Source organism: Papio anubis, chromosome 11, assembly GCF_008728515.1.
Source record: "Papio anubis isolate 15944 chromosome 11, Panubis1.0, whole genome shotgun sequence".
NCBI classification, from domain to species: Eukaryota; Metazoa; Chordata; class Mammalia; order Primates; family Cercopithecidae; genus Papio; species Papio anubis.
Window position 1 is genome coordinate 30,256,508 of NC_044986.1, and position 27,808 is coordinate 30,284,315.

A 27,808-nucleotide genomic window follows, 5' to 3' on the forward strand; every position below is an offset into this window, starting at 1 on the left:
AATACCTTATGAAAGAACTCTTGTATCTCAGCTCTAGTGGTAAATATATTAATCTACACATACACAGAATGCATGTAAAACTGATGAAGTCTGAATAAAGTTGTGAACTGTGTCAATGTCAATTTCTTTTTTTTTTTTTTTTTGAGACGGAGTCTCGCTTTGTCGCCCAGGCTGGAGTGCAGTGGCGCGATCTTGGCTCACTGCAAGCTCCGCCTCCCGAGTTCACGCCATTCTCCTGCCTCAGCCTCCGAGTAGCTGGGACTACAGGCACGCACCACCACGCCCGGCTAATTTTTTTATTTTTAGTAGAGACGGGGTTTCATCTTGTTAGCCAGGATGGTCTTGATCTCCTGACCTCGTGATCCGCCCGCCCCGGCCTCCTAAAGTGCTGGGATTACAGGCGTGAGCCATAACGCCCGGCAATGTCAATTTCTTTGTTGTGATATTTTTCTATATGACACAAGATTTCCCCATTGGGGGGCACTGGGTGAAGGGTTCATGAAATCTCTGTATCATTTCTTACTCAGCTGCATGTGAATCTACAATTACTCCAAATTAAAAAGTTTAACTTAAAAAATTCTCTTGGGTACGCTGGGCACGGTGGCTCATGCCTGTAATCCCAGCACTTTGGGAGGCTGAGCCAGGCGAATCACCTGAGGTCGAGAGTTCAAGACCAGCCTGACCAACATGGAGAAACCCTGTTTCTGCTAAAAATACAAATTAGCCGGGCATGGTGGTGCATGCCTGTAATCTCAGCTACTCAGGAGGCTGAGGTAGGAGAATCACTTGAACCCGGGAGGCGGAGGTTGTGGTGAGCCAAGATTGTGCCATTGCACTCCAGCCTGGGCAATAAGAGTGAAACTCCATCTCAAAAAAAAAAAAAAAATAATAAAAAAAATTCTCTTGGGAGGCTGAGGTGGGAAGATCACTTGAAGCCAAGAGTTTGAGATTGACCTGACCAGCCTGGCAACATAGTAAGACCCTGTTTCTAGGGGGAAAAAAAAAAAAGCCACAGGTGATAGTGCATGCCTGTAATCCTAGACACTGAGGAGGCTGAGGCAGGAGGATTTCTGTTTTTCTTTTTTTTTTGAGATGGAGTTTTGCTCTCGTTGCCCCAGCTGGAGTGCAATGGTGCGATGTTGGCTCACAGCAACCTCTGCCTCCTGGGTTCAAGCAATTCTCCTGCCTCAGCCTCCTGAGTAGCTGGGATTACAGGGATGCGCCACCATGGCAGGCTAATTTTGTAATTTTTGGTAGAAATGGGGTTTCACCATGTTGGTCGGGCTGGCTTTAAACTCCTGACCTTAGGTGATCCACCCGCCTTGGCCTCCCAAAATGCTGGGATTACAGGCGTGAGCTATGGCACCTGGTTGAGGCAGGTGGATTTCTTGAGCCCAGGAGTTTGAGGTTACAGTGAGCTGTGATCATGCTGTCACACTCTAGCTTGGGAAACAGAGTGAGACTCTGTCTCTTAAGAAATAAAAACAAAATAAAAATTCTCACAGTGACACCTTTTCTTATGTCACATGAATTTCTTATCTGTTCTGGATACAAGATGCTCTTTAAAATGTGCAGTGATATCACTTTATGGAGTACAGATTCTCTAAATGTTACTGTTCAAAAGAATGTATTGAATCCTAAAACACTTTCCCTTTACTACCGTTCCCTGTATACTTCTTCCAAAAACAACATATGTAACAGTAAAATTAAGAAGAAAAGTGGTGGTATTGGTGGCATGGAAGAGAAAGAATAAAAACAGATCTGAGATTTATTGAAATAGTACAAGAAGAAACTTATGTTGAGGAAGTATTATTTATATTTACATTTAGATGGTGTATTTCACCTTAAAGGGTATGGCTTCTGTATTAATTGTAATGTCAGACAGAGAGATTCATTCATGTTTTTGTATCAGTAATTTGTTCTTTTTAATTACTGTGTGTCCTTCTATTGTATCAGTATACCACAATTTATTTCATCATTTATTTTCTGTTGGTGGACATTTAGGTTTTTTTAATACTAAAAACATTGTTTTTGGCCGGGCGCGGTGGCGCACACCTGTAATCCCAGCACTTTGGGAGACCGAGGCAGGTGGATCACAAGATCAAGAGATCGAGACCATCCTGGCCAACATGGTGAAACCCTGTCTCTACTAAATATACAAAAATTAGCTGGGCGTGGTGGCACGCACCTGTAATCCCAGCTACTTGGGAGGCTGAGGCAGGAGAATCGCTTGAACCTGGGAGGCAGAGGTTGTAGTGAGCCAAGATTGGGCCACTGCACTCCAGCCTGGCGACAGAGCGAGACTCCATCTCAAAAACAAAAAACAAAACAAAAAAACATTGTTTTTTAGAGACATAATCTCACTCTATTCTCCAGCCTGGCGACAGAGCGAGACTCCATCTCAAAAACAAAAAACAAAAAAAACCCATGTTTTTTTTGGAGACATGATTTCACTCTGTTGCCCAGGATGGAGTGCAGTGGTGCAATCATAGCTCAGTGCAGCCTTGACCTCCTCCTGGGCTCTAGTGATCCTCCCAACTCAGCCTTCCAAGTAGCTACAACTACAGGAGCACACCACCACACCTAGCTATTTTTTTCTTTTTTATTTTTCGTAGAGATGGGGGTCTCACTTCGATGCCCAGGCTGGTCTCAAACCCCAGGCTTCAAACAATTCTGCCTTGGACTTCCAGAATGCTGGGATTTTAGGCGTGAGTCACCATGCCTGGCTGACATGTGGGTTTTACTTTTTTTTTATTTAAAAAATTTTTGTAAGACAGAGTCTCACTCTGTCTCCCAGGCTGGAGTACAGTGGTGCAATCTTGACTCAGTGCAGCCTCTGCCTCCCAGGTTCAAGCAATTTTTGTGCCTCAGGCTCCTGAGTAGTTGGGATTACAGGTGTGTGCCACCAGTTTTTTTTTTTTTTTTGTATTTTTAGTAGAGACAGGGTTTCACTATGTTGGCCAGGCTGCTCTTGAACCCCTGACCTCCACTCGCCTCGTCCTCCCAAAGTGCTGGGATTATAGGCATGAGCCACGGCGCCTGGCCCACATTTGAGGTTTTTTTTTTTTTTTAAAGTTTTTAGTTATTGCGTATAAAGCTGCTGTAGACTGAAAAAAAATTTGATAAAGGACTTATATCTGGAGTATATAAAGAACTTTTAAAATGTAACAATATGAAAATAACCAAATTATGAAATGGCTAAAAGACTGAACATCACTACAGAAGATATATACAGGTGACATAAAAACACATATTTAACTTATTTAGCCATTAGGAAGATAAAAATTAAAGTGACTGTATATATGCCTGTTACAATAACTAAAATAAAAATTACTGACAATATCAAACCTTGCCAAGGATGTGGAGCAACTGGAACTTCTCATACATTGTTGGTGAACGAGGAGAGTGCAGCTCCTCCAGAAAAACAGTTTGTGGCAGTTTCTTATCAAGTTAGAGGCCTCATCATTAATAACCCAGAAATCCCACTCCTAGATACTTACCCTAGAGAAATGAAAACTCAGGTTCACACAATGGATAATGTTTATAGTATCTCTGTTTATCATTGCTCAAAACTGAAGGCAGCCGAAATGTTCTTCAGCAGGTACATGCGTAAACAATATGTGGTATATTTATAGAATGTGTTATAACTCAGGTAAAATAATGAACTAGCGATACATACAGCAACTTGGATCACTCTCAGAGTCATAATGCTGAGTCAAATAAGCCAGTCTTAAGTGACATCTGGCATGATTTTATTTATATGATAGTCTCAAAAAGACAAAATTGTAGTGATGGGGAACACATTAGTGGGTTCTAAGAGTTAGTAGAGAAGGAAGGGGTGACTACAGAAGGATAGTAAAGGAGAGTTTTTTGGGGTGATGGAACTTTTTTTTTTTTTTTTTGAGACAGAGTCTCGCGCTGTGTCACCCAGGCTGGAGTGCAGTGGCGCGATCTCAGCTCACTGCAAGCTCCGCCTCCCAGGTTCACGCCATTCTCCTGCCTCAGCCTCCGAGTAGCTGGGACTACGGGCGCCCGCCACCACGCCCGGCTAGTTTTTTTTTGTATTTTTAGTAGAGACGGGGTTTCACCATGTTAGCCAGGATGGTCTCGATCTCCTGACCTCGTGATCCACCCGCCTCGGCCTCCCAAAGTGCTGGGATTACAGGCTTGAGCCACCGCGCCCGGCCCCAGATGGAACTTTTAAATTCCAGATTGTGGTAAGTGTTATGTGAGTTAGGATTCATAGAAATGTATACATAAACAGTGTATTTTAAATAAAAAAACTATTATTGTATTTTAGTAATAATAAAAAATTGTAATTTTTAGTTGAAAAAATAAGAATAATTCTGTTATAAACGTTCTTGAACAAATCTTTTTGTTGATATATACATTCAGTTCTCTTGGTTTCTTCCCAGGAATGCAATTGCTGGGCCATAGCTTAAGCATACGTTTAGTTTTCGTAGATGCCGCAAAATAGTTTTCCCTAGCAGTTTATAGTTCCACTTACAATGTATGAGAGCAGTATCACCAACACTTTAATATTAATCTTTTGAATTGTACATTTAATTTAAAAGTTATCCTAGTGTATACATAGTGGCATCTCCCTTTGGTTTTAAGTTGTGTTTTTCTGATGAATAAATAGGTTGAACACCTTCATATTGTAAGTAGCCATTTGCAGAAGATCCTCTTCTGTGACTTGCCTTTTCAAGTTGTTTGCCAATTGTGTTGTCTTTTTTTCCATATTATTTTGTGGAAGGTGTGTGTGTGCATTCTCTTAAAAAATAACAGCTTCAGTGGGGTGCGGTGGCTCATGCCTATAATCCCAGGACTTTGGGAGGCCGAGGCAGGTGGATCATGAGGTCAAGAGATCAAGACCATCCTAGCCAACGTGGTGAAATCCCATCTCTACTAAAAATACAAAAATTAGCTGGGTGTGGTGGCATGCGCCTGTAATCCCAGCTACTTGGGAGGCTGAGGCAGGAGAATCACTTGAACCCGGGAGGCAGAGGTTGCAGTGAGCCAAGATCGTGCCACTGCACTCCAGCCTGGCGACAGAGTGAGACTCTGTCTCAAAAAAAAAAGAAAACCCCAAAACCTTAATTGAAGTATAATTTACATAATATAAAATAGAAGTATGTTATTCAGTGGCTTTTAGTATATTGACGAAATGATACAGCCATTTTTCATTATCCCCCAAAAAACCTCATACTCATTAGTAGTCCGCTCCACATTTCCCTCTCTCTCCAGCCCATGTCAACTGCTGATTTACTTTCTCTATGGAATTGCCTGTTTTGGATATTTCATATAAATGAAGTCATACAGTTTGTGGCCTTCCATGTATGACTTCTTTCACTTAGCATAGTATTTTCTTTTTTTCTTTTTATTTTTTTAAGAGTTGGAGTCTTACTCTGTCATCCAGGCTGGAGTACAGTGGCGCAGTCATTGCTCACAGAAGCCTCACACTTCTGGGCTCAAATGATACTCCTGCCTCTGTTTCCTGAGTAGTTGGGACTATATATAGCACTACAGGCACAAGCCACTGTGCCCTGCATCACTTAGCACAGTGTTCTCAAGGTTCATCTGTATTGTAGCCTATCTTAGTACTTCATTATTTTTTATTGCCAAATAATATTCTGTTGGTCAGGCACAGTGGCTGATGCCTGTAATCCCAGCACTTCCTAGTAGGTGAGGCGGGCAGACTTCATCATAATACCAGGAGTTTGAGACTAGCCTGGGCAACATAGCAAAACCCCATCTCTACAAAAAATACATAAATTAGCCAGGCATGGTGGTGCATGCCTGTAGTCCCAGCTATTCAAGAGGCTGAGGTGGGAGGATCACTTGAGCCTGGATAGTCAAAGTGGCAGTGAGCTATCATTGTGCCAGTACACTCCAGCCTGGATGACAGAGTAAGACCTTGTCTAAAGAAAAAAAAAATATTGTATGGATATATCATATTTTGTTTTTCCATTCATCTGTTGCTTAACATTTCGGTTGTTTCCACTTTGTCAAACCATTTTCCAAATGCAGATGCATCATTTTACGTTCCCTCTAGCAGTGTATGAATGTTCCAATTTCTCCAAATCCTCATTACACTTACTGCCTTTTTTTTTTTTTTTGAGACGGAGTCTCGCTCTGTTGCCAGGCTGGAGTGCGGTGGCGCGTTCTCAGGTCACTGCAACCTCTGCCTCCCGGGTTCAAGTGATTCTCCTGCCTCAACCTTCTGAGTAGCTGGGACTACAGGCATGCACCACGCACAGCTAATTTTTGTATTTTTAGTAGAGATGGGGTTTCACCATGTTGGTCAGGATGGTCTCGATCTCTTGACTTGGTGATCTGCCCGCCTCGGCCTCCCAAAATGCTGGGATTACAGGCGTTAGCCACCGTGCCCAGCCTTGCCTTTTTAATTATAGCCATGTGAGTGTGTGTGAAATAGTATCTCATGGTGTTCTTTATTTGCCCTTATGACCAATGATGGTAAGCGTGTTTTCATGTTCTTACTGACCATTTGTGTATCTTTTGTGAAGTGTCTGTTTAGGTGTTTTGCCTATTATTATTATATGAGTTGTTTATATTGTGGAGTTGTAAAAGTTCTTTATATATTCTGAATTCTAGACCTTTATCAGACACATGATTTTCCAATATTGTCTCCCGTTCTGTGGGCTGACTTTCATTAATAACTTTTTTGGTAGTGTCCTTTGAAACACAATGTAATTCCAGTTTTCTTTTTTTGAGTGTGCTTTTCATGACATGTTTAAGAAACCACTACTTATTCCAAAGTCACAGTGATTTACTCCTGTGTTCTCTTCTGATAGTTTTATAGCTTTAGGTCTTACATTTAGGTTTGTGATCCATTTTAATTTACTTTTTCTGTTATTATACAGATAGGGGTCCAGATTCATTTTTTTGCGTGTAACTATCCAGTTGTCCTAGCACCATTGTTTTGAAAAGACTATACTTTTCACATTGAATGGTCTTGGCACCCATGTCAAGTATCATTTGAACATAGATATATGAATTTATTTCTGGACTCTGAGTTATATTTGTTTGATCTATTTATCCTTATGCCACTAGCACACAGTCTTGATTACTGCAGTTTTGTAGTAAGTTTTGAAAAAGAGCAACCTACTCTTCTTTTTCAAGATTGTTTTGGCTATTCTGGTGCCCTTCTATATCTATATGAATCTTAGGATCAGCTTGTCAATTTGTATAAAAAAGCCAGCTGGGATTTTGTTAGGGATTACATTGACTCTCTCTATATATAAATTTGAGAAGTATTGCTGTCCTAATAGTATGGGATGTCTTTCCATTTATTTAGATCTTCTTTAATTCTTTTTTTTTTTTTGAGACGGAGTCTGGCTCTGTCATCCAGGCTGGAGTGCAGTGGCCAGATCTCAGCTCACTGCAAGCTCCGCCTCCTGGGTTTACGCCATTCTCCTGCCTCAGCCTCCCGAGTAGCTGGGACTACAGGCGCCCGCCACCTCGCCTGGCTAGTTTTTTGTATTTTTTTAGCAGAGATGGGGTTTCACCATGTTAGCCAGGATGGTCTCGATCTCCTGACCTCGTGATTCGCCCGTCTTGGCCTCCCAAAGTGCTGGGATTACAGGCTTGAGCCACCGCGCCCGGCCGTCTTTAATTCTTTCAACAGTATTTTGTAGTCTTCATTGTACAGGTCTTGCACTTCTGTTGTTAAATTTATTCCTAAGTATTTTCTTTTCTTTCTTTCTTTCCTTCCTTTCTTCCTTTCTTTTCTCTTCTCTTCTCTTTTCTTTCTCTTGCTCTGTCACCCAAGCTGGAGTACAGTGCCATGATCGTAGCTCACTGTAACCCTGAACTCCTGGCTTCGTGTGATTGTCCCACCTCAGCTTCTCAAGTAGCTAGGGCTATAGATGTACCACCATGCTTAGCTAATTTAAAAAAAATTTTTTTTTTTTGGTGGAGAAGGGGGTCTTGCTATGTTGTCCAGTCTGATGTCTTTCATTATTTCTGATGCTATAGTAAATGGAATTGTTTTCTTAATTTTGTTTCTGGATTGTTCATTGCTAGTTTATGGAAACACAACTGGTTTTTTGTATATTAATCTTGTATCCTGCCACTTTGCTGAACTTGTTTATTAGCTCTAATAGTGTGTGTGTGTGTGTGTGTGTGTGTGTGTGTGTGTGTGTTTTGGAGATGAGGTCTCACTCCGTTACCTAGGCTGAATGCAGTGGCTATTCACAGGCCTGATCACAGTGCACTATAGCCTCCTCAAGTTATCCCCCTGCCTCAGCCTCCTGAATAGCTAGAACTACAAGGGCCTGCTACTGCACCTGGCAGTGTTGGAAGTTTTTTGATTACTGACTTAATCTCCTTACTACTTATAGATCTCTTTAGATTTTCTATTTCTTTTTGAGTCAGTGTTGGTAATTTGTGTGTTTCCAGGTATTGTAGTCTTTAGTGTACAAGTCTTTTACTACTTTTGTCTGTTTTATGTTGGTTACCTAATATGTTGGCATACAGTTATTTACAGTATTATATCTGTTTTTATTTCTGTAAGGTCAGTAGTAATGTCTCTGCTTTTATTCTTTTTTTTTTTTTTTGAGACAAGAGTCTTGCTCTGTCACCCAGGCTGGAGTGCAGTGGCGCAATCTCGGCTCACTGCAACCTCCGCCTCCTGGGTTAAAGCGATTCTCCTGCGTCTGCTTCTCAAAGTAGCTGGGATGACAAGTGCCCGCCACCATGCTTGGCTAATTTTTGTATTTTTAGTAGAGACAGGGTTTCACCATGTTGGCCAGGCTGGTCTCGAACTCCTGACCTCAAGTGATTGCCTGCCTTGGCCTCCCAAAGTGCTGGGATTATAAGCGTGAGCCACCATGCCTGGCCTCTGCTTTTATTCTTGATTTTAGTAATATGAGTCTTCTTTTTTTGGGTCAGTCTAGCTAAATGTCAATTTTGTTGATGTTTTTAAAGAACCAGCTTTTGGTTTCATTGATTTTTCTCCAGTGCTTTGGATTTTGCATATATATATTTAAGTCTCTGCTCTCGTCTGTAATATATTATTTCCAACCTTCTGTTTGATTTGGGTTGAATTTATTCTTCTTTTTCTATAATTTCTTAAGGTGGAAGGCTAGGCTATTAATTGAAATGTTTCTTCTTTTTAAATATATGCCTTTACAACTATACATTTTCTTCTGAGCACTGCTTTTGCTCTATCCCAATGGTTTTGTTACGTCCTTTTGTTTTCATTAAATTGTGTTTTCTAGCTTTCTTTGTGATTTCTATTTAGGAGTATGTTGTTTAATTTCTACATATTTGTGAATGTCCCAAATTTTCTTTTTTTCTTTTCTTTTTTTTTTTCTTTTTGAGATGGAGTCTCACTCTGTTGTAATGCTGGAGTGCAGTGGTGTGATCTCGGCTCACTGCATCCTCCACCTCCCAGGTTTGAGCGGTTCTCCTGCGTCAGCCTCCTAAGTAACTGGGACTACAGGTGCACGCCACCATGCCCAGCTGATTATTGTATTTTTAGTAGAGACAGGGTTTCCCAATGTTGGCCAGGATGGTCTCAATTTCTTGACCTCGTGCTCTGCCTGCCTCGGCCTCCCAGGGTGCTGGGATTACAGGCATGAGCCACCGCACCTGGCCCCAAATTTTCTTTTGTCGTTGACTTATACTTTCATTCCATTGTGGTTGTTGAACATATTTGGCATGATTTTAGTCCTTTTAAATTTACCGTGTCTTGGTTTATGGGCTACTCTGTGGTCTATCTTGAATAATCTATATGCTTTTGATAAGAATGTGTATTCTGCTGATGTTGAGTGGCATGTTCTAAAGATGTCTTTACCTTAATTTGTGTAGAATTTTTCACTGGGTATACATTTTTATATGTATTGTAGAAATCATGAGTTCACACCGTTACATCTAATTCTAGTCAATCCTAGGAAAGTTCCTTCTAGTTCACTCCCATTCCCTGTTTGTATATCCCTTGTTCCACAGGTGAAAGCCCTGGCTTCTGACATGATCAACATATTTAGTTTGATTAATCTAAAATTGCTTCAGTTGATTAACTCCTACCATAACAAACAAACCTAAAAAGAGTTCAGGATTTGTTTGCCGTTCTTCCACTTTCTTACCTTACCCTGCCAAAGTCTAAAGGCTTATAGTCAAATACTGTGTTTTTTAGTTACTTGGGTTAGTTCTTCCTTGCTTTTTTTCTCTATGGTGTGGTTAGGGTATTTGTATACAGTATAATTAGGTCCATTTGTTTGCTTTCAGTTAAGTGTTGTTTTCGTTTTCATTCTATTGATTTAATTTTTAAAATAATTTAACATAATCATATAACATTTCATAATACATCCTATGTTATAGCATTATTGTATACAATATAGATGAGTAATATACATTTAAAAGTCAAAATTATGCAAAAGGCACATCAGAAGTGTCACTCCCACCCATATGTCTCCCGCAGTTGGTAGGTAATAAACTTTGGTTTTCTTTATTTTTCCTGCTTGGGATTCATTGGATCTCTTGATTTTGTGCTTGTGTTTAATCAGTTTTGTAAAATTTTCAGTGGTTGTATTTTCATATATTGTTCCTGCCCTGTTTCTCCTTTCCTTCTGAACCCTAATAAGCATATGGTAGATTGGGACGGTGTCTTTTCTTCTCTTATCCTTTTGTATTTTCCATCCTTTTTTTTCCTCTGTCGCATTCTGCAGAGTTTTTCCTGACCTATCTTCCAGTTCACTAATTCTCTTTTCAGTTGGGTCTGATCTGTTGTGAAATCTATTAATCACATTTGAAAATTTTGATTTACATAATTTTTTTTTGTTTCAGCATTTCATTTTGGAATATTTTTTCCAATCTGCTGTGTCACTTTTTGTAGTTTCTAGTTATATATTAAACATTTAAATCTTAGTGAACTTTGTTCTAAGAGTTGTAAGACCTGACTTATATTCCTATTTCCAACCACCTCCCTTTGAAAGCTTTTTTTTTTCTTTCTGAGATGGAGTCTCGCCCTGTCACCCAGGCTGGAGTGCAGTGGCGTGATCTCAGCTCACTGCAACCTCTGCCTCCTAGGTTCAAGTGATTCTCCTGCCTCAGCCTCCCAAGTAGCTGGGATTACAGGTGCGTGCCATCACACCTGGTTAAGTTTTTCTATTTTTAGTAGAGATAGGGTTTCACTGTGCTAGCCAGGGTGGTCTTCATCTACTGACCTCATGATTTTCCTACCTCAGCCTCCCAAAGTGCTGGGATTACAGGCATGAGCCACCATGCCTGGCCCTTGAAAGCTTTTTTTTTTTTTTTTTTTTTTTTGAGATGGAGTTTTGCTCTTGTTGCCCAGGCTGGAGTGCAATGGCACAATTTCAGCTCACCGCAACCTCCGCCTGAGTTCAAGCGATTCTCCTGCCTCAGCCTCCTGAGTAGCTGGGATTATAGGCATGCGCCACCACGCCCAGCTAATTTTGTCTTTTTAGTAGAGATGGGGTTTCGCCACGTTGGCTGGGCTGGTCTTCGAACTCCTGACCTCAGGTGATCCGCCTGCCTCAGCTTCCCAAAGTGCTGGGATTACAGGTATGAGCCACCTCGCGTGGCCCCTTGAAAGCTTTTTAAAAGAGAACTTTAATTGTTACTACATCCATTAGGAAGCATTTCTAAATATTACTACTCTAGATCCAAGAAGTGAGGAATAATACAGTCATCATGCTCAAATTTTAATGTCTTATTTAAGCACACATGCATACTTTAAAATGAATCTAATTATTTCTAGACTCTGGCCTTTTCATTCCTGATAGTATTGCCATAGTCCAGGCCCTTGTTATCACTGTCCTAGATTATGGCAGTATCTCCTGTAGGTCTCCACACCTTCAGCCTTGTCCTCCTCAAAAAAATTTTTTTTTCAAGAGATGGAGTGTCACCCTGTTGCTCAGGCTGGAGTGTAATGGCATGGTCATAAGTCACTGTGGTCACCTTGAGCTGAAGTAATCCTCACACCTCAGCCTCCCGAGTACCTGGGACTACAGGTGCATGCCACCATACCTGGCTAATTTGTAAAATTTTTTTGTAGAGACAGGATCTTGTATGTTGCCCATGCTGGTCTAAAACTCTTGGCCTCAAGTAGTCCTCCCAGTTCTGCCTCCTGAGTCGCTGGGGTTACAGGTGTGAGCCATGGTACTTGGCCAAATTCATTTTTTAAATTATGTTAGAATCCTGCTTAGAACCTTTAGTGATATCACATCGAGCATGCAACAGGATAAATTTTAACCCCACTAAGACTCTCTAAGACTGATCTTTTTCTGTCCACTTGTGTGTTGAGCAGTTCTCTTCCTCAGATTCTGTGTTCTGTCAACTCAACTGTATCTAGCTTTATTTTTTCCTCTAAGACTGGGTCTCACTCTGTCACCCAGGCTGGAGTGCAGTGGCGTGATCATGGCTCACTGCAGCCTTGACTTCCCAGGCTCATAGCTTTGTTTTTATTCACACATCATGATATTTATGTCATTTTGCTTTTTGTTCATGGTTCCTCTTCTGTTGGAGACCTCTTTTCCTCTTAGCTTGCTGCTAATACTTTTAGCATGGTGATTAAGATTATGGGCCTACGGTTGGCATTTTGGATTGTTCCATTTCTTTAGAATCACAGCATTTAACTTTTGTAAATTTTAATTTTGTCATCTTTGAAACTGGAATAACTTCTACCTCATAGAGTTACTGTAAAGATTAGATGAGGTAATAAAGAGCTTAGCACAGTGGCAGTTTTAAAAAACAGCATCTCATCCTAACTTTCAATAAGACTCAGCCAAGAGGATCTATATGTCCCTCTCTGTTGTACGTATCTCCAATACTAGTATTATACACTACTTCATAACTGCTTTTGAATGGACCTTCTCACTAGCTTCTTAAAATCAAGGACTGCCAAGTGTATCTTTGTATTACTGGTACCTGGCACACAGACATTCAGTAAGTATTTGTTTAATATATGCATGGAGTTTGAAAGAGCTAGTCATCTTTAGACAGTGCCTTACCTTTTGCACAGGAAGCTCCTGTAAGTGTGTACCCTCAGTTCAAGTGAGAATTTTTGTTTTCCTTTGTCTTTGCCAGTAGTAAAGTCTTAAAATAGTAATTACATTTATTTCCACTGCACTGAGCTGTGATACCACAAGCTGAAAATCTAGGGAATCCATGGGAAGTTGGCACCCTTAAGGATTAGATCATTTTTCCATATTCAATTTGTATTCTTGTAGTTATGGAATTTGCTTTGAGGATAGTCAATGGAAATCCTTCATATTTGTGTAAAACTTGACATTTAAATTTTTTTAAAAAGTATTTCCCAAGAGATATATTAATGAGGCAATGCCTCATAATCCAGTTGTTTTTCCTGTTCCCCTACCCTCAATAGTAGTTCTTGGAGTGCTTACATATGACGGACAACATCCCTACCAGATGTTATCTTCCCTTTTATAGATTAAAACGCTCAGGCTTAGGTTAAGTAACTTATTCAAAGTTCCAAAGCCAGAAAGTGGAGGAGCTGGAATTTAAGCCTTAGTTCTTCTAGTGCCCATGATCTTTCCATTACACCATACTGCTTTTCTAAATAAACTGAAAATAATTTTCTTCTGTTTTTTTCTTTTTTATGTTTTCTACCTTAAAGTCTTTTATCCCTACATTTAAGTTTATAGTATTTAGTAGTGCTTTTAATTACTTAGTAACTATTTAAACATTTTAATAACAAATAGAAGCTTTATGGTAAGATAGTTAGGTAATATTTAAAGGGATAAAGCTTTTTAAAATTTTAAGCCTTAATTCAAGTAGTAGTTCTTTAAGATACATGTGTTTTATTTTTAATTTGAACCACCACTAGGAGGATTTATTTGCCATCTCAACGTTCTTAGACTTTAGCAGACTTATTTATTTCTTCCCTATGCATTATATTGGTCAGGAGGCAGGAATGTTACAGATTTTTTTTCAAAGCTCAATTTGCTCTGAGATTTGCCATTAACCTTTAGAATGTTCTGGATTTATCCCCCATATGCCAAGGATCTGTAAATATCTTTTCACATGAGCTGAAATTTTCAGGCGATTAAGTGAAATATTTGTGAACACAGATGTTTTGTTTAAAAGCAGTTAATGAAATCAGAAAAAAAATAACCTCACTGTGGAAATACTTTAGGTTCCTCCTGTAATATGATCGGCACATACTTCCTTCTCTTGTAATTCACATTGTTCATTTTCTGAGGGAGGAAATAACTAAACTAATAATTAAAACATAAAATTATTTATCCTGTGTTTTTTGCTCCCAGAGTAAACTAAAAATGATTTTGACCGACCAGGGCTGCTTGATTCTGTGAAACTCACATTGTTTGCGTACTGTTGGAGGGCCTCATTAGGGGGTAAATTTGCTTTTTCTGTGTTTGCCAGTAACGATTCGTGTCTCTTACGGGAACTTGCCATCTGGATTGTCTCCTTCCTTAACTGGCCAGCCTTAAACAGTTCAGGCCATTAGTTATTTTTCCTAGTCTCGAAATTTTTAAAAAATTATTCTTAAGTTTTCAAGTATTTAAAGCTGAGGATATTGGTCACTGAGATATTGCCTAGTTAGGGTTCGGCATTGTGCCCAAATGTGTTGGGCCTCTCAGGGCCTGAGTTCTCTGTGCTTTAACAAATGAGCTACAGTTCTCAAGAGATCAGTGAAGCTTGTTTGTTGATCCTGTATTCTCATCCAGAGGAAGTAGATCTTTGAGAATGTCTAAGGAAGGGTAAGTGATTTTATTATTCTTTCTCTTTCATTTTTCTCAGTGAAGAGGTGTCATCTGAGTGAATTAAAAGATTAATAAGCAGCGCTACCAGTCCGAGGGTGGAGGTAGAGGCAGAGATTAAAAGAAATTCATCCCAAATCTTACAGGGTTTCATGTGTAATCTACTGTAAAGTTGCTGTTGTTGTTTTGAAAGACAGCATTGAGTAAGGGTAATCTTAATAGGAATTTTGTAAGATATAAGTACTTTGTTTACTCTGTGGTAAATTCATTTTGTTTTCCTGCAGAACGTATTTATCAAGATTGGAAGCGAACAGTGGTTTACTGAAGAATTGAGGGAAGCTTACAAATTCAAAGGCGTTTTAAATAAGTTGTACCTTTAGAAAATGGTGTGAAATATTTAGTGAAAAACAGCCTATGATTTTGTTTGTTTCTGGGAAGTGAGGCAAAAAATAATTTAGAGTAGAATTCCCTATTCTAATTTGCTTTGCAATATAAGATAGTTCTCTGTTGTTTTTATATTATTTTCTCTTATGCTTCAGAGTCTGAATTATTACTGATTCTCTATTTGTGACCACTATAATAAGTGATGTTAATAACTGCATACTGTTAGTTATTTCATTTCTAGCCTTCAGGCATAACTAGACCTGGTTAATTTTAGAGAGATGTTTCTTTTGATAAAATAGGACATAAATCTTTCCAAAAATTCTTTAAAAATACAGTAAAAGTTTAGTTTTTATTTTTCTGGAATCTATTATTTTCTAGTTCTTTTGTTCTGTAAGAAAATTTGAAGTGGTTCCAGAGCCTCACATTTACAACTTATTTTAATCTAATCATGTATTGATTATGAACAAAATAAAATTGGCCCACTTTACTACTATTTTTAAACTTCATTATTGAATAACGAGAACAACCAGGGGTATAAGTAAATCTGTATTATTTTTAGACCTTTTATGACATCACTAGAAATTTGAGGTTTCTTTTAAATGTGAAAGTTATGAAAGGGCTGCCGTTTTAGATTGGTATATTTTCCTAAAGGACTGCCTTTTTAGGTTGGTATATTTCCTTCTATCACTGGCTATAGATAGGTAGTTGTTAAACCATTTTTATGATAAGGACTATCACAGGTGCTAGTATATTTGTCAATCTTGTACACAGGGTTGTTTATAAAGCTATTATAGTTTGTAGATTTAAGATGAATTGTATTTCTAGATGCGGTTAAAGTTCTTGGAAGTAGTTAGTACTAGTTTTTACCCATGGTAAAGTGTATGATAGATTTGGTTAGTTAGAGAAAGTTGAAGGGACCTATATTACCCCACTAGTACACTATAAGGGCAGAGACTTTTTTTTAGGTTTATTTACAGGAAGTGCATTTGAAGTATGTGGAGTATATAAATGAAATCAATTAAGTTTTATTCTCTATGCTATCTTTAGAAATAAATGGATACATTTTGTGCTTTGGGATGAAAAAAATTTTTGCATTTACCATTTTCATAAGTGCGATATTGACATTTGGTACCGTGTTATCATTTAATAGCTATGAAATATTTCCCTAATAGTAATAGGAAAAGATTGTTAATAGAGTTAAATCACCAAAAATTATACTTGAGCTTTATGTAGACCTATGGTAATTAAGACAGTGTGATATTAGTGTTAAGATAGGCATATAGATTATGGAATCAAATGGGGAGTTCATAGACCCACACATATATAATCAATTGATTTTCAGCAATGAAGTTAAGCTAATTCAATGGCGGGAGCCTAGTGTTTTTTTGTTTGTTTGTTTGTTTTGTTTTGTTTTGTTTTTTTGAGACGGAGTCTCGCTCTGTCGCCCAGGCTGGAGTGCAGTGGCGGGATCTCAGCTCACTGCAAGCTCCGCCTCCCGGGTTCACGCCATTCTCCGCCCTCAGCCTCCCGAGTAGCTGGGACTACAGGCGCCCGCCACGTCGCCCGGCTAGTTTTTTGCATTTTTTAGTAGAGACGGGGTTTCACCGTGTTAGCCAGGATGGTCTCGATCTCCTGACCTCGTGATCCACCCGTCTCGGCCTCCCAAAGTGCTGGGATTACAGGCTTGAGCCACCGCGCCCGGCGTTTGTTTGTTTTTTTAAGAACAAGTTTCACTCTTGTTGCCCAGACTGGAGTGCAATGGCTCAATCTTGGCTCACCGCAACCTCCACCTCCTAGGTTCAAGTGATTCTCCTGCCTCAGTCTTCCTGAGTAGCTGGGATTACAGGCACGCACCACCACGCCCGGCTAATTTTGTATTTTTAGTAGAGACAGGATTTCTGCATGATGGTCAGGCTGGTCTCCATCTCCTGACCTCAGAGGATCCACCCGCCTTGGCCTCCTCCCAAAGTGCTGGGGATTACAGACGTGAGCTACTGCGCTCAGCCAGGAGAGGCTAGTGTTTTTAGTAAATGTACTGGAACAACTGAATATTCATATAGGAAAAAAAAAAAAAAACCTTGACCCTTGACCTTTACCTCAAACCGCACATTAAAATAACACAAAATGGATCATAGACCTAAATATAATCTTTGTGACCCTGAATGAGGTACAGATTTCTTAGGTAAACTGAATTAAAATTATTAGACAAAATTGATAAGTTGAGCTTCATCAAAATTCAAAAAATCAAATTTCTGTTTCTTTAAAGACATCATTAAGAATATTTAAAGGTGGCCAGGCACGGTGGCTCATGCCTGTAATCCCAGCACTTTGGGAGGCCGAGACGGGTGGATCACGAGGTCAGGAGATCGAGACCATCCTGGCTAACACGGTGAAACTCCATCTGTACTAGAAATACAAAAATTAGCCAGATGTGGTGGCAGGTGCCTGTAGTCCCAGCTACTCGTGAGGCTGAGGCAGGAGAATGTTGTGAACCCAGGAAGTGGAGCTTGCAGTGAGCCGAGATTGGGCCACTGCACTCCAGCCTGGGTGACAGAGCGAGACTCCACCTCAAAAAAAAAAAAAAAAAAAGAATATTTAAAGGCAAGCCGCAGACTGGGAGAAAATATTCTGAATATATTTATATCTGATAAAAGACTTGGATCCAAAATATATGAAGAACTCTTGTAATTCAATAGTAAAACAACCCAGTTTAAAAACAGGCAAAAGATTTGAATTGATGCTTCACAAAATTGGATTTGAAAAGATGTTATTGGTCATTAGGGAAATACAAATTAAAACTATAGTGAGATACCACTGCGCACACACTAAAATGCCTACAATAAAAAACACTGACAGTGTGGAGCAATGCTAACTCTCATGCATTCCTAATAAGAGGGCAAAAGAGAAAAGAGTTTTGGCAATGTCTTTTTAAGTTAAACATATGCTTAACATATGACCTAGTAATTCCACTTTTAGATATTTACCCAAGAGATGAAAGGATGCCCACATACATTTGTATGTGACTGTTTGTAGCAGCATCATTTATAGTAGTCAAAAGCTGGAAACAAACCAAATGTCCATTAACTGAATGGATAAACAAATTGTGGTATATCCACACAATGAAATAACTCAGGAATAAAAGAACTAATCATATATGCAGCAACATGGATGAATCTTGTAAGTATTGCTAAGTAAGCCAGACACATGACAAAATAATACTTGATTCCATTTATAGGAAAACTGCAGTGACAGAAAGTACTAGTGGTAGCTCAGGACTAAGGGCTGGGGAGGGTATTGCAAAAGAACATGAAGGAATTTTTTGGATTGAAGAAAATATTCTACATCTTGATTGTAGTAGTTGTTGCATGAGTGTATACCGTTATCAGACTCACCAAAATTTTCATTTAAAGTGGGTGAATGTTATTTTAAGTAAATGATACCTTGGTAAAGTTGGTGGAGGAATGAGACTTGAGAAGCTCCTCATCCTGCTGATTTAAAATTTTGTAAATAAAGTGGTTGTTGATTATTCATATTCAAAGGGATATCTGGGAAAATATGGGTGCTCCTAGGATGTGTAATGCAGGAGAAAATATACTGTCTTTGCAGTGTCATGATTGAATTAGCCCTCTGGAGTTGTTAAAGTGCCTTTTTTATTTTTATTTTTTTTTAAATTACGAGAGTTGCTGTCTTTTAGGTAAAGGCCAAAATGAATTTTATTATTTGTTTTTATTTTAAATTCTGAGTTTTGACCTTTCTTCCAGTATAGGCACAGTACACTTGTTAATTTGGCCTTACGCTAACATGGATAACCATATTTTCTTCTCTAATTTCTGTCACACAGAGTTTAACCCTGCAATGTTGCTATGTTTTATGAATGATCCTCTATACACTGGTCTTTCAAAAATTGTAAAGAAAAAGTGAAAAACAATTTAGAGGAAAATAGGGAAAAAGGGATTGGAAAAACCTATGCTTAATTAGACCAAGGTTTTAGAGTAGTAAATGTATTCTTAGAAGTACTAGTATTGTCCTGGTTTCTCCCATAATTTCTGTATCTCTTTGATTTGGTAGTCAGCTCTCTCTTATATTTCCTACTATCGTGCTCCCATTATCACAATTTCTTCATTTGAGAATGAAGGTGAAGGGAATTTTAATGTCTTTCCTTAAATATTTTTGATGAATCTCCTTGAAGTGTGCTTTAAAATCTTTGGTGGAAAGAGAGTCTACATTATCATCAGTACTCCTATTATCTTGTCATTTTTAAGATAGACCTTCTTTTACATTTAAACATCTCAGAAACTGGGCTGTATCTGGCAGTATACCACCTAGAATTCAAATTGAGTTCTTCCAGAGAGGATTTGCTTTCGCTTCTTTCGGTCACCTGGGGAAAATATCAACCATCCTGGTAGTATAAATTCAGAGCACAACCTACAAGACTGTCTTGTTCAAATTCTCAGGGAGAGATTTTTCCCCCTCCCTGGACTCAGTACAAAATAGAAAAGAGATGTACAATCAAGGCTGAGATGTACAGGTTTCTTTGTGGGCCCTTGTGTGTTGTAGATGTATTTCTCCCTTATCCTCATAATATGGGTATATCCCTTTTGATATCTTAGCTTTTTGTGGAATCTCCTACTAGGCTCTGACTTGGCATTTTCCCCCTTTTCTTACTGGTATATAATATGGGTACATTTTATAATTGATGGCATTTTAAATCTTAATCATCTTAAATTTTGTTCTATGTATGTCTCCATACTGACTTTCCAAAAATCTGGAACTTTTAAATATTGAGTGTATGGGTGAGTAAAATGAGTATTATAATTAATTTATGTTTTATAAGTGATAACACATTGGTTCAGATTTCTAGTGTATGTGCTGCCGAGGTGAGCACTGTTCAGATTTTTAATGCACAGGCTGCTGTTCTCTCTCTCTCTTTTTTTTTTTTTTTTTTTTTGAGATGGAGTCTTGCTCTGTTGCCCAGGCTGGAGTGCAGTGGCACGATCTTGGGTCACTGCAAGATCTGCCTCCCGAGTTCATGCCATTCTCCTGCTTCAGCCTCTAGAGTAGCTGGGACTACAGGTGCCTGCCACCACGCCCGGCTAATTTTTTGTATTTTTTAGTAGAGACGGGGTTTCCCCATGTTAGCCAGGATGGTCTTGATCTCCTGACCTCTTGATCCGCCTGCCTCTGCCTCCCAAAGTGCTGGGATTACAGGCATGAGCCACCATGCCTAGCCACTGCTCTTCTCTTGACACAATCTGATAAACAAAATGTATCCCTCTTGATGTTCCTCAGAGAAAATGTTAAAACAAATTAGTAAGAAGTTACTGGTTAGAATTTATGAAAGCAGAACAAATGCTACTAGATGTCTGTTGCTTTTAGAATCTAACCCAAAATTTCTTGTTGTGTCTGTATGTCCATGGTATTTGAGCTTTGAATTTTTAAGAATCCATTTCATAAAGTTCTTACCTATAATATTTTTTATATCATTAAGCATACTTTTTACGAAGGATGGAGACATAATGGCAGACTGAGGTCTTCCTGTTACTTTTTTTTAAATAACAACTTTATTGAGATACAATTCACATACCATTCAATTCATCCTTTTAAAGCATACAATTCGATGGTTTTAGTATATTTACAGAGTTGTGCAACCAATACCGCTATCTAATTTTAGAACATTTCATTACCCCCACAAGAAACCCTGTACCCAATAGCAGAAACTCCCCGTTCCCTCCTCCCCACAGCCTCTGGCAATGACCAACCCCTATTAAGTTTCTAGTTTAAGCTTAATTTTTAGTTCAGTTAAATATTGTGTCTGCTATTACAAGGCCCTATGTTAGGTGTTGGGAAGATTATAAATCCTGGTCTCAAAGTTTATAATCCTGTAAAGAATAAGAGAACTACCATATTTTATGTATATGACAACATATAGTGTCAAAATAGGGAATTTTGAATATTTAAAACTCTCATTTGGGTCACAACTTTATAGAATTTTAGTTGTTGATGCAGTTTCTTTCATTAAGTAGAAAAGCAATGAGATCCAGAGACATTACTGTTACATAGTTCTGTGGTACAACCAGAATATTGATAGTTCCTTGACAAAATCACTTGAGATGCAGGGTCTTGAATAATTAGAGATAACTGAGGTGGCCCTTTTAAGTATAGGGAAAAGAATATAAACAAAGCCTTAGGGCATATATACAAGTAGCTCACTTTGTTTACTACAGCCAAAGGTGCATGATGTGGCACAACGTAAGATCAAACTGATTTTGACAAAATGGTGAAAGATTTTGAACTTGAAGATCCAAGAATTTGCAATTTATTAATTGGGGAGATAGTGAGCGATGACTAAAAGTTCTCAAGAGAGTGATATGATTAGATCGGGGCTTTAGGACAGTGCTTCTCAAACTATCTGTGAGGGAGGACCAGTTTATAAACAACTTTTTTCCAATCTGTTTCAAATGGACACATTTATAAAATAAAAATGACTCAAGAAAAATGAAGACACAATGTAAGCCTACCTTTTTTATTACTACATTCAACAAACAAAATTTCTCTGTCAAATTACTATAAAAGTTTCTAAATGCTTAAAATTTCTGTACGTGTCATGTCATGGATTGGTAACAAATGTTCATAAGCTAGCATTGGTCTGTGGACCATGCTTTGAGTAGCACTACTTCAAAGCAATTAATTTGGCATTAGTGTGAGGGCAGAGCAATTGGGAGATGATTGTTGGAGTAATGAGGACCTGGACATGTTGTTAGCACTGTGAATTGAATGGAAGATTGGATTCCAGAGACGTTTGGTAATTTAAATGAAGGCACATGAGATGATTGGATGTGGATTTGAAGAAGAGGAAAGAATCAAAAGGTAATAACTAGATTTTAAGCTTGAGTGGGAAAATGGGATTGCCCGTAGCAGAAATAGGAACTAGTTTGGAGGTTGGATTTTCAACAAAAAACCACATTATAGCATTTTCTATTAAGTAAAAATATGCATATATACAGACATGTACTTTTTAGTTCGTAATTTCAATTTGCCCTCTCAAAAAGCACTTGTAACTTTTTCTTTTCTTGATTGTAGCAAATTTTCAATGTATAATTATGCAAGCCCATAAGGAAAACAGATGCCCAAGAAGATTTTATACTTGAATCCTTAGTCTCATTTGTTGTTGCACTAACTGTCATTGGGCACTTGGCCAGGAAATTGTGACTCCTAGGCAAGGGGAGGAGTTACAGATAAAGTTGATCATTGCCAAAGAAATTCTATTCCAAATGGATTTGTGTGGAGCAACAGTGATATCCAGTGACAAGTTAAATTAGACACAGAGGTGTTTTCTCCAGCACTGTCTCGGAAGACACATGGTTTTGAGGGGCCTGATTCAGGCTAAACTTCTTGAAGTTAAGTCACAAAAAAACTATACTATGGACTTTACGAAGAATTTTGTTATGTGACTTCAAGAACTAATTGACTCAGATAGTTTTATACTTTTCAAAACGGCAACCAGTGACAGATGAGGTAATACTGCTTTGAATTGCAAGTTAAATCTCAAAGCCATTAAGATTGCTATTTACAAAATTTCAAATTTAATAAACTGCATGTTCATGTTACTTAGGTGTGAGAATATTCCTGTTTATAAAGCACATTATATTAATGGCTCTATTTCTTACAGTTAATATTTATATTAACTTGGATAGAGTTTATTCAAGTTTAATGTCTTAACTGCTGTGGGATATGATAATAAAAGCTGTTACGTTTGTCTTTATATTGAAGTCTGTGCTTGGTTTTATAGTGTTCCTGTCACCTAGAGATTGTTTTTCTTGTTAATGCTCAAATCTGCAACTTACAAAAGACTTAGTATGTTGGAATTGCTGGTTAGTTGTGCTTTGAGATTGGATGCTTAGTTTAGTCATGCTTTCTAGGGTGGCAAGTTTGTGCTTTTTTAAAAGCAAGCTTCAGGAAGTTAATTTCTCAGATATGTTCAAACTCTTGAACACAGGGGTGGAGTATGTTCCACTTGTTAATAATTTAGAAATGTGACACAGTAAACTGGCATTGGCAAAGGTACAGTCAAGGTCCTGAGACCAGTAGAAATTTTTGGATTCCTCAAACAGATAAATCTTTTTGTTTTGAGATGTATGATGGGGCAGTGGGCCAGCCTTGTAATTGATATAGTACCTTTTAGTTGATATAGTACCTAACACTTTGTTTTGCTATAACCTCAGTTAAGAGTAGTCATTACTTTGAGACCAGGAGATTCATTTCTCTTGAAGACTGTATCCTGGAGACATGGTATTTCATGCTTTAAGGCTGCCTCTGTGCTGAAGTCAGTGCATACTTTAAGCATTTGGATGTTTATTATCTTTGTAAACTGTGGCATGTATGGCCAAATAACTATATTTGGCTTATTGCAGTTCTCTATAATACAGCTGTTCTATTTTGCCATTATAGCTTTGCTTATGCACTTTAGATATGCATACAACAAATTAGATTTAATTCCACATTGTCCCTCCCCTCATGTTTTGTAGCCTAAATTAGGGAAAGAAAAGGAAAGATGAGAATATATGTGAGGCTTTTCATTTTTATAAACATAATAGAAATGAATTGAGAGGGAGACAGGAGTGATTGTTTCTAAGTTCAGGAATTGCTTTTGTGGTTAGAGCACTTATTTTGAATGAAAATGGAAAGATAAAGGTATTTGGTAGAACTTCATAGGAAAACATCTTATTTCCTAATTTTAGACTCTTACAAAATCTGTCCTAGCTCTGCTCCCTAAAGAACAGCTTCTATGACACATGTCACAAAATGGTATCTGCTTTATAGTAGACAATAAGTGTGTTGATTGAATAGTTAATGTGACTAGGTTAAAGAGATGAGAAGTGCAATTTGATGGATATTTACCAATGATTATTTTGGCAAAACCAGATTTTCATATTCCTGAAATATATTATTCCTTGAGTTTACATAGATAATAAAGGTACATTATAATCTTTGAATCCTTAAAAATATACATATGTGATTTGATAGATTTTCATGACAGTATAAGCTTGATCTCTTTTCTAACAAAGAAAGAAACTGGTACTTGGCTGGGACTGTTGACAGTTTCTTAAGCACTGATTGAGTGACATTAGCAGCAAAATCTCTTTTTTCCTGTAATGTTAGCTGTGCCTGAAGCCAGCTAGCATCTTTCTTCTATGAGAGTCAAAGCTGTTTCTTTTATTATGTGGTTCCACATACTTCTGTCCTGGATTGTATCACAAGGGAAAAAATCGTCCCCAATCCATTCCTGCTTGTATTCCCATGGAATATTTTAGGCATGTCAGCTGTTAGGGCCTGATCAAGGATTTGATCCAGTTGGCTCTCTAGCCTCAATTAAGAATCTGTTTGAAAAGCCTTCAGTAGTAACATTTAGTTTCTAGAGTTACAACCATTATTTTGTCTTTTATCCCTGTTGTACTTTCAAAAGGGTTTATGTAACTGGGAAAATATAATAAAGTAGATGCTTTTATCAATAATAGCGGGGTGATAGTTGATGAAATATTAGAAGGTGATATGTTTGGGGGCTGGAGGTTGGAGGGTGTTTTTTGTTTCTTTGTTTGAGACAGGGTCTTGCTCTGTTGCCCAAGCTAGAGTGCACTGGCGCGGTCTCAGTTCATTGCAGCTTTGACCTCCTGGGCTCATGTGATCTTCCTGCCTCAGCCTCTTGAGTAGCTGAGACTACAGGCGTGTGTCACTCTGCCTGGGTAATTTTTTATTTTTTTGTAGAGATAGGGTCTCACTATATTGCCCAGCTGGTCTCAGACTCCTGGGCTCAAACAATCCTCCCACCTTGGCCTCCCAAAGTGCTGGGATTATAGGCGTGAGCCACCACTCTTGGTCGTCTCAAACTCCTTTTTAAAAAAGTCTCCAAGGCTGTCTCTACAAAAAAAAAGGAAAAGAAAAATAGCTGGACATGGTGGTGTGTACCTGTGGTCCCAGCTACTTGGGAGGTTGAGGCTGAGATAGGAGGATAACATGAGCCTGGGAGGTTGGGGCTGCAGTGAGCCATTATCACACCACTGCACTCCAGCCTGGGCAACATAGTAAGACTATGTCTTGAAAATAAATAAGAAATATATATATATGGCATTTTTAAATGGTGAGGTAAATATCAATAGAAGATCTGATATTTTCTTTTTGTATCCCAGTGGAGGCTTTTTGCATCCCTTAGTGCAGTTACTCATCTTTGGAGACCATTGACCTAGATCACTGATGGGGGAGCCCAGCCCAAGCTTTTTGTTTTTAATAAGTTACTTAGGTGATTGTGATTCTGATGTACACTGCAGTTTTGAGATCCATTGATCTGTGTCATTCGAATTTCTTATAGTTACTTATGAAATGAAGGCAAAGAAAAGGTTTGGTCAGAAGAGGAGAAGCCATGCAGTTTTAACTTTGGCTACCAAGCTGAGGATCAGGTGGAAAGGATAACCTTATTTTCTTTCTTTTCCCTTTCCTTTCCCTTTCCTCCTTTCTTTTCTTTTCTTTTTTTTTTTTTTTTATGACGGAGTCTTGCTCTGTAGCCCAGGCTGGAGTGCAGTGGCGCAATCTCGGCTCACTGCAACCTCCCCCTCCCGGGTCCAGGCTCAAGCAATTCTCCTGTCTCAGCCTCCTGAATAGCTGGGATTACAGGAATGCGCCACCATGCCCGGCTAATTTTTGTATTTTTAGTAGAGACAGGGTTTCACCATGTTGGCCAGTCGGGTCTTGAACTCCTGACCTCGTGATTCGCCCGCCTCAGCCTCCCAAAGTGCTGGAATTACAGGCATGAGCCACTGCGCCTGGCTCTTCCTTTCTTTTCTTCTTTTTTTTTCTGTTTGTGGCAAGGTCTCACTCTGTCACCCAGGCTGGAGTGCAGTGGTACAATCTCAGCTCGTTGCAGCTTCTGCCTCTGAGGCTCAGGAGATCCCACTTCAGCTTCCCGAGTAACTGGGACTACAGGCGTGTGCCACCACACCCAGCTTTTTTTTGGTATTTTTTGTGGAGATGGGGTTTTGACATGTTGCCTAGGCTGGTCTCGAACTCCTGTGCTCAGGCGATCTGCCTGCCTTGTAAAGTACTGGGATTACAGGCGTGAGCCACTACATCTGGCCCTTATTTTTAAAGATGATTAAAACTTACCCTGAAAGACTGTCATGCTGATGATCTACCATACTATTACATGTTCAGTTTTTCCTATGTCTTCATAATGATCTTTCTGATTATTTCATTTCCTTAAAATCTGATATTTTGGTCTTAAATGCGGGATAAAGTCCAAATTCCCTAATGTGGCTTACAAAATTTTCATGATTTTGACCCCTGCTAACCTTCCATAGCTTTTATTGCTCCTTCCCCCATGCTTGCCCCCTGGAAAACCTGTTTCTGTGAAAACAAACAGAAGCAAAATCAAAGAAAGCTTCTCAATTCTAGCCACAATAAATGATCTGTAGTTTACTGTAAACCTTTTCTGTGCTTGGTTATTTTGCCTGCATTGCCTTTCTTGCATTTTCCTAATGGAAAACTACTGATTGATTAAGATTCAGTTCAAACATTTTTTCCTGACCTCTCTAAACAACTGGTACTCTCTCCTCCATGTGATTTTATAGTACTTACTGAATTGCTGAAATTACTTAAAAGTCTCCTTTCTAGTAGGCTGAGTTCCTCAAGGATAAAGAGAGTAAATTACAATATAAGTTTCATGAGGGCTGGTACAGTCTTTTGTTTAATCACAGTATCTGGGTATAATAGTAGCTATTTATTTAATGAATCTATATATCTTCAGTGGGCTTTAAATTACTTGTTTATTAAATAAATTATAAATTAATAAGTGAATGAGTTATAAAATCCCAAAAGTAATCTTATTTTATGGGGTCAGACTTAGAAAGGAGAGCGTCTTCTTTGAAATCTTGAATACATGGCATTTTTAATGCCAGGACACAATACACAAATCTGTGTATTTTTGTATAATATCTGATTTCATTTTCTGTATAAGAAAGACTTGGATAATATTTTTAAATTTTTAATTTATTTGTTATGATTTTTGGAAACAGGGTTTCACTCTCCCACCCAGGCTGGAGTTCAGTGGTGTGATCTTGACTCACTACAGCCTTGATCTCCTAGACTCAAGCAATCCTCCTACCTCAGCCTCCCAAGTAGCTGGGACCACAGGTGCACACCACCATCCCCAGCTGATTTCTGTATTTTTTGTGGAGTTGGGGTCTCACCATGTTACCTAGGCTGGTCATGAACTCTTGAGCTGAAGCCATCTGCCTGCCTTGGCCTCCCAAAATGCTGAGATTACAGGTGTGAGCCACTGCTCCTGGCCTTGAATAATTTTTATGGATTTTAATATTGGTATTTAAATGAGAAGATCTAAAAGAAAACAAAGGAAAAGCTTCTTGACATTGGTCTTGGCAGTGATTTTTTTTGTTTAGGACACCAAAAGCACAGGCAACAAAAGCAAAAACAAGTGGGACTACCTCAAACTAAAAAGCTTCTGCACAGCAAAGGAGAAACAACAAAATAAAAAGGCAACCTATGGATTGGGAGAAACTGTTTGGGAACCATATATCTGATAAGGGATTAATATCTAAAATATATGAGGACCTCAAACAGTAACGATAAAAGGAATAACCCAAAAACGGGCAAAGGACCTGCGTAGACATTTCTCCAAAGCAAATGTGCAA

General features: G+C 38.7%; 1 protein-coding gene across 18 annotated transcripts in view; it reads left to right on the forward strand.

The window, feature by feature from the left end:
- Nucleotides 1–27,808, forward strand: part of NT5C2 (5'-nucleotidase, cytosolic II) — a 108,474-nt gene that overhangs the window by 28,485 nt on the left and 52,181 nt on the right. For 2 of the 18 annotated variants that reach the window (XM_021943642.2, XM_021943636.2), the window contains exon 1: nucleotides 13,755–14,726. The exons of 15 other annotated variants lie outside the window; for them this stretch is intronic. Coding sequence is in view for 1 of the 3 variants with exons in the window: in XM_003904204.5 (XP_003904253.1) it covers nucleotides 14,713–14,726 (14 nt within the window). In the remaining 2 variants the exon portion in view is untranslated. Of the gene's footprint in view, nucleotides 1–13,754; nucleotides 14,727–27,808 lie in introns of those variants that run through there. One more of the 18 variants, XM_003904204.5, reaches the window with a different exon arrangement.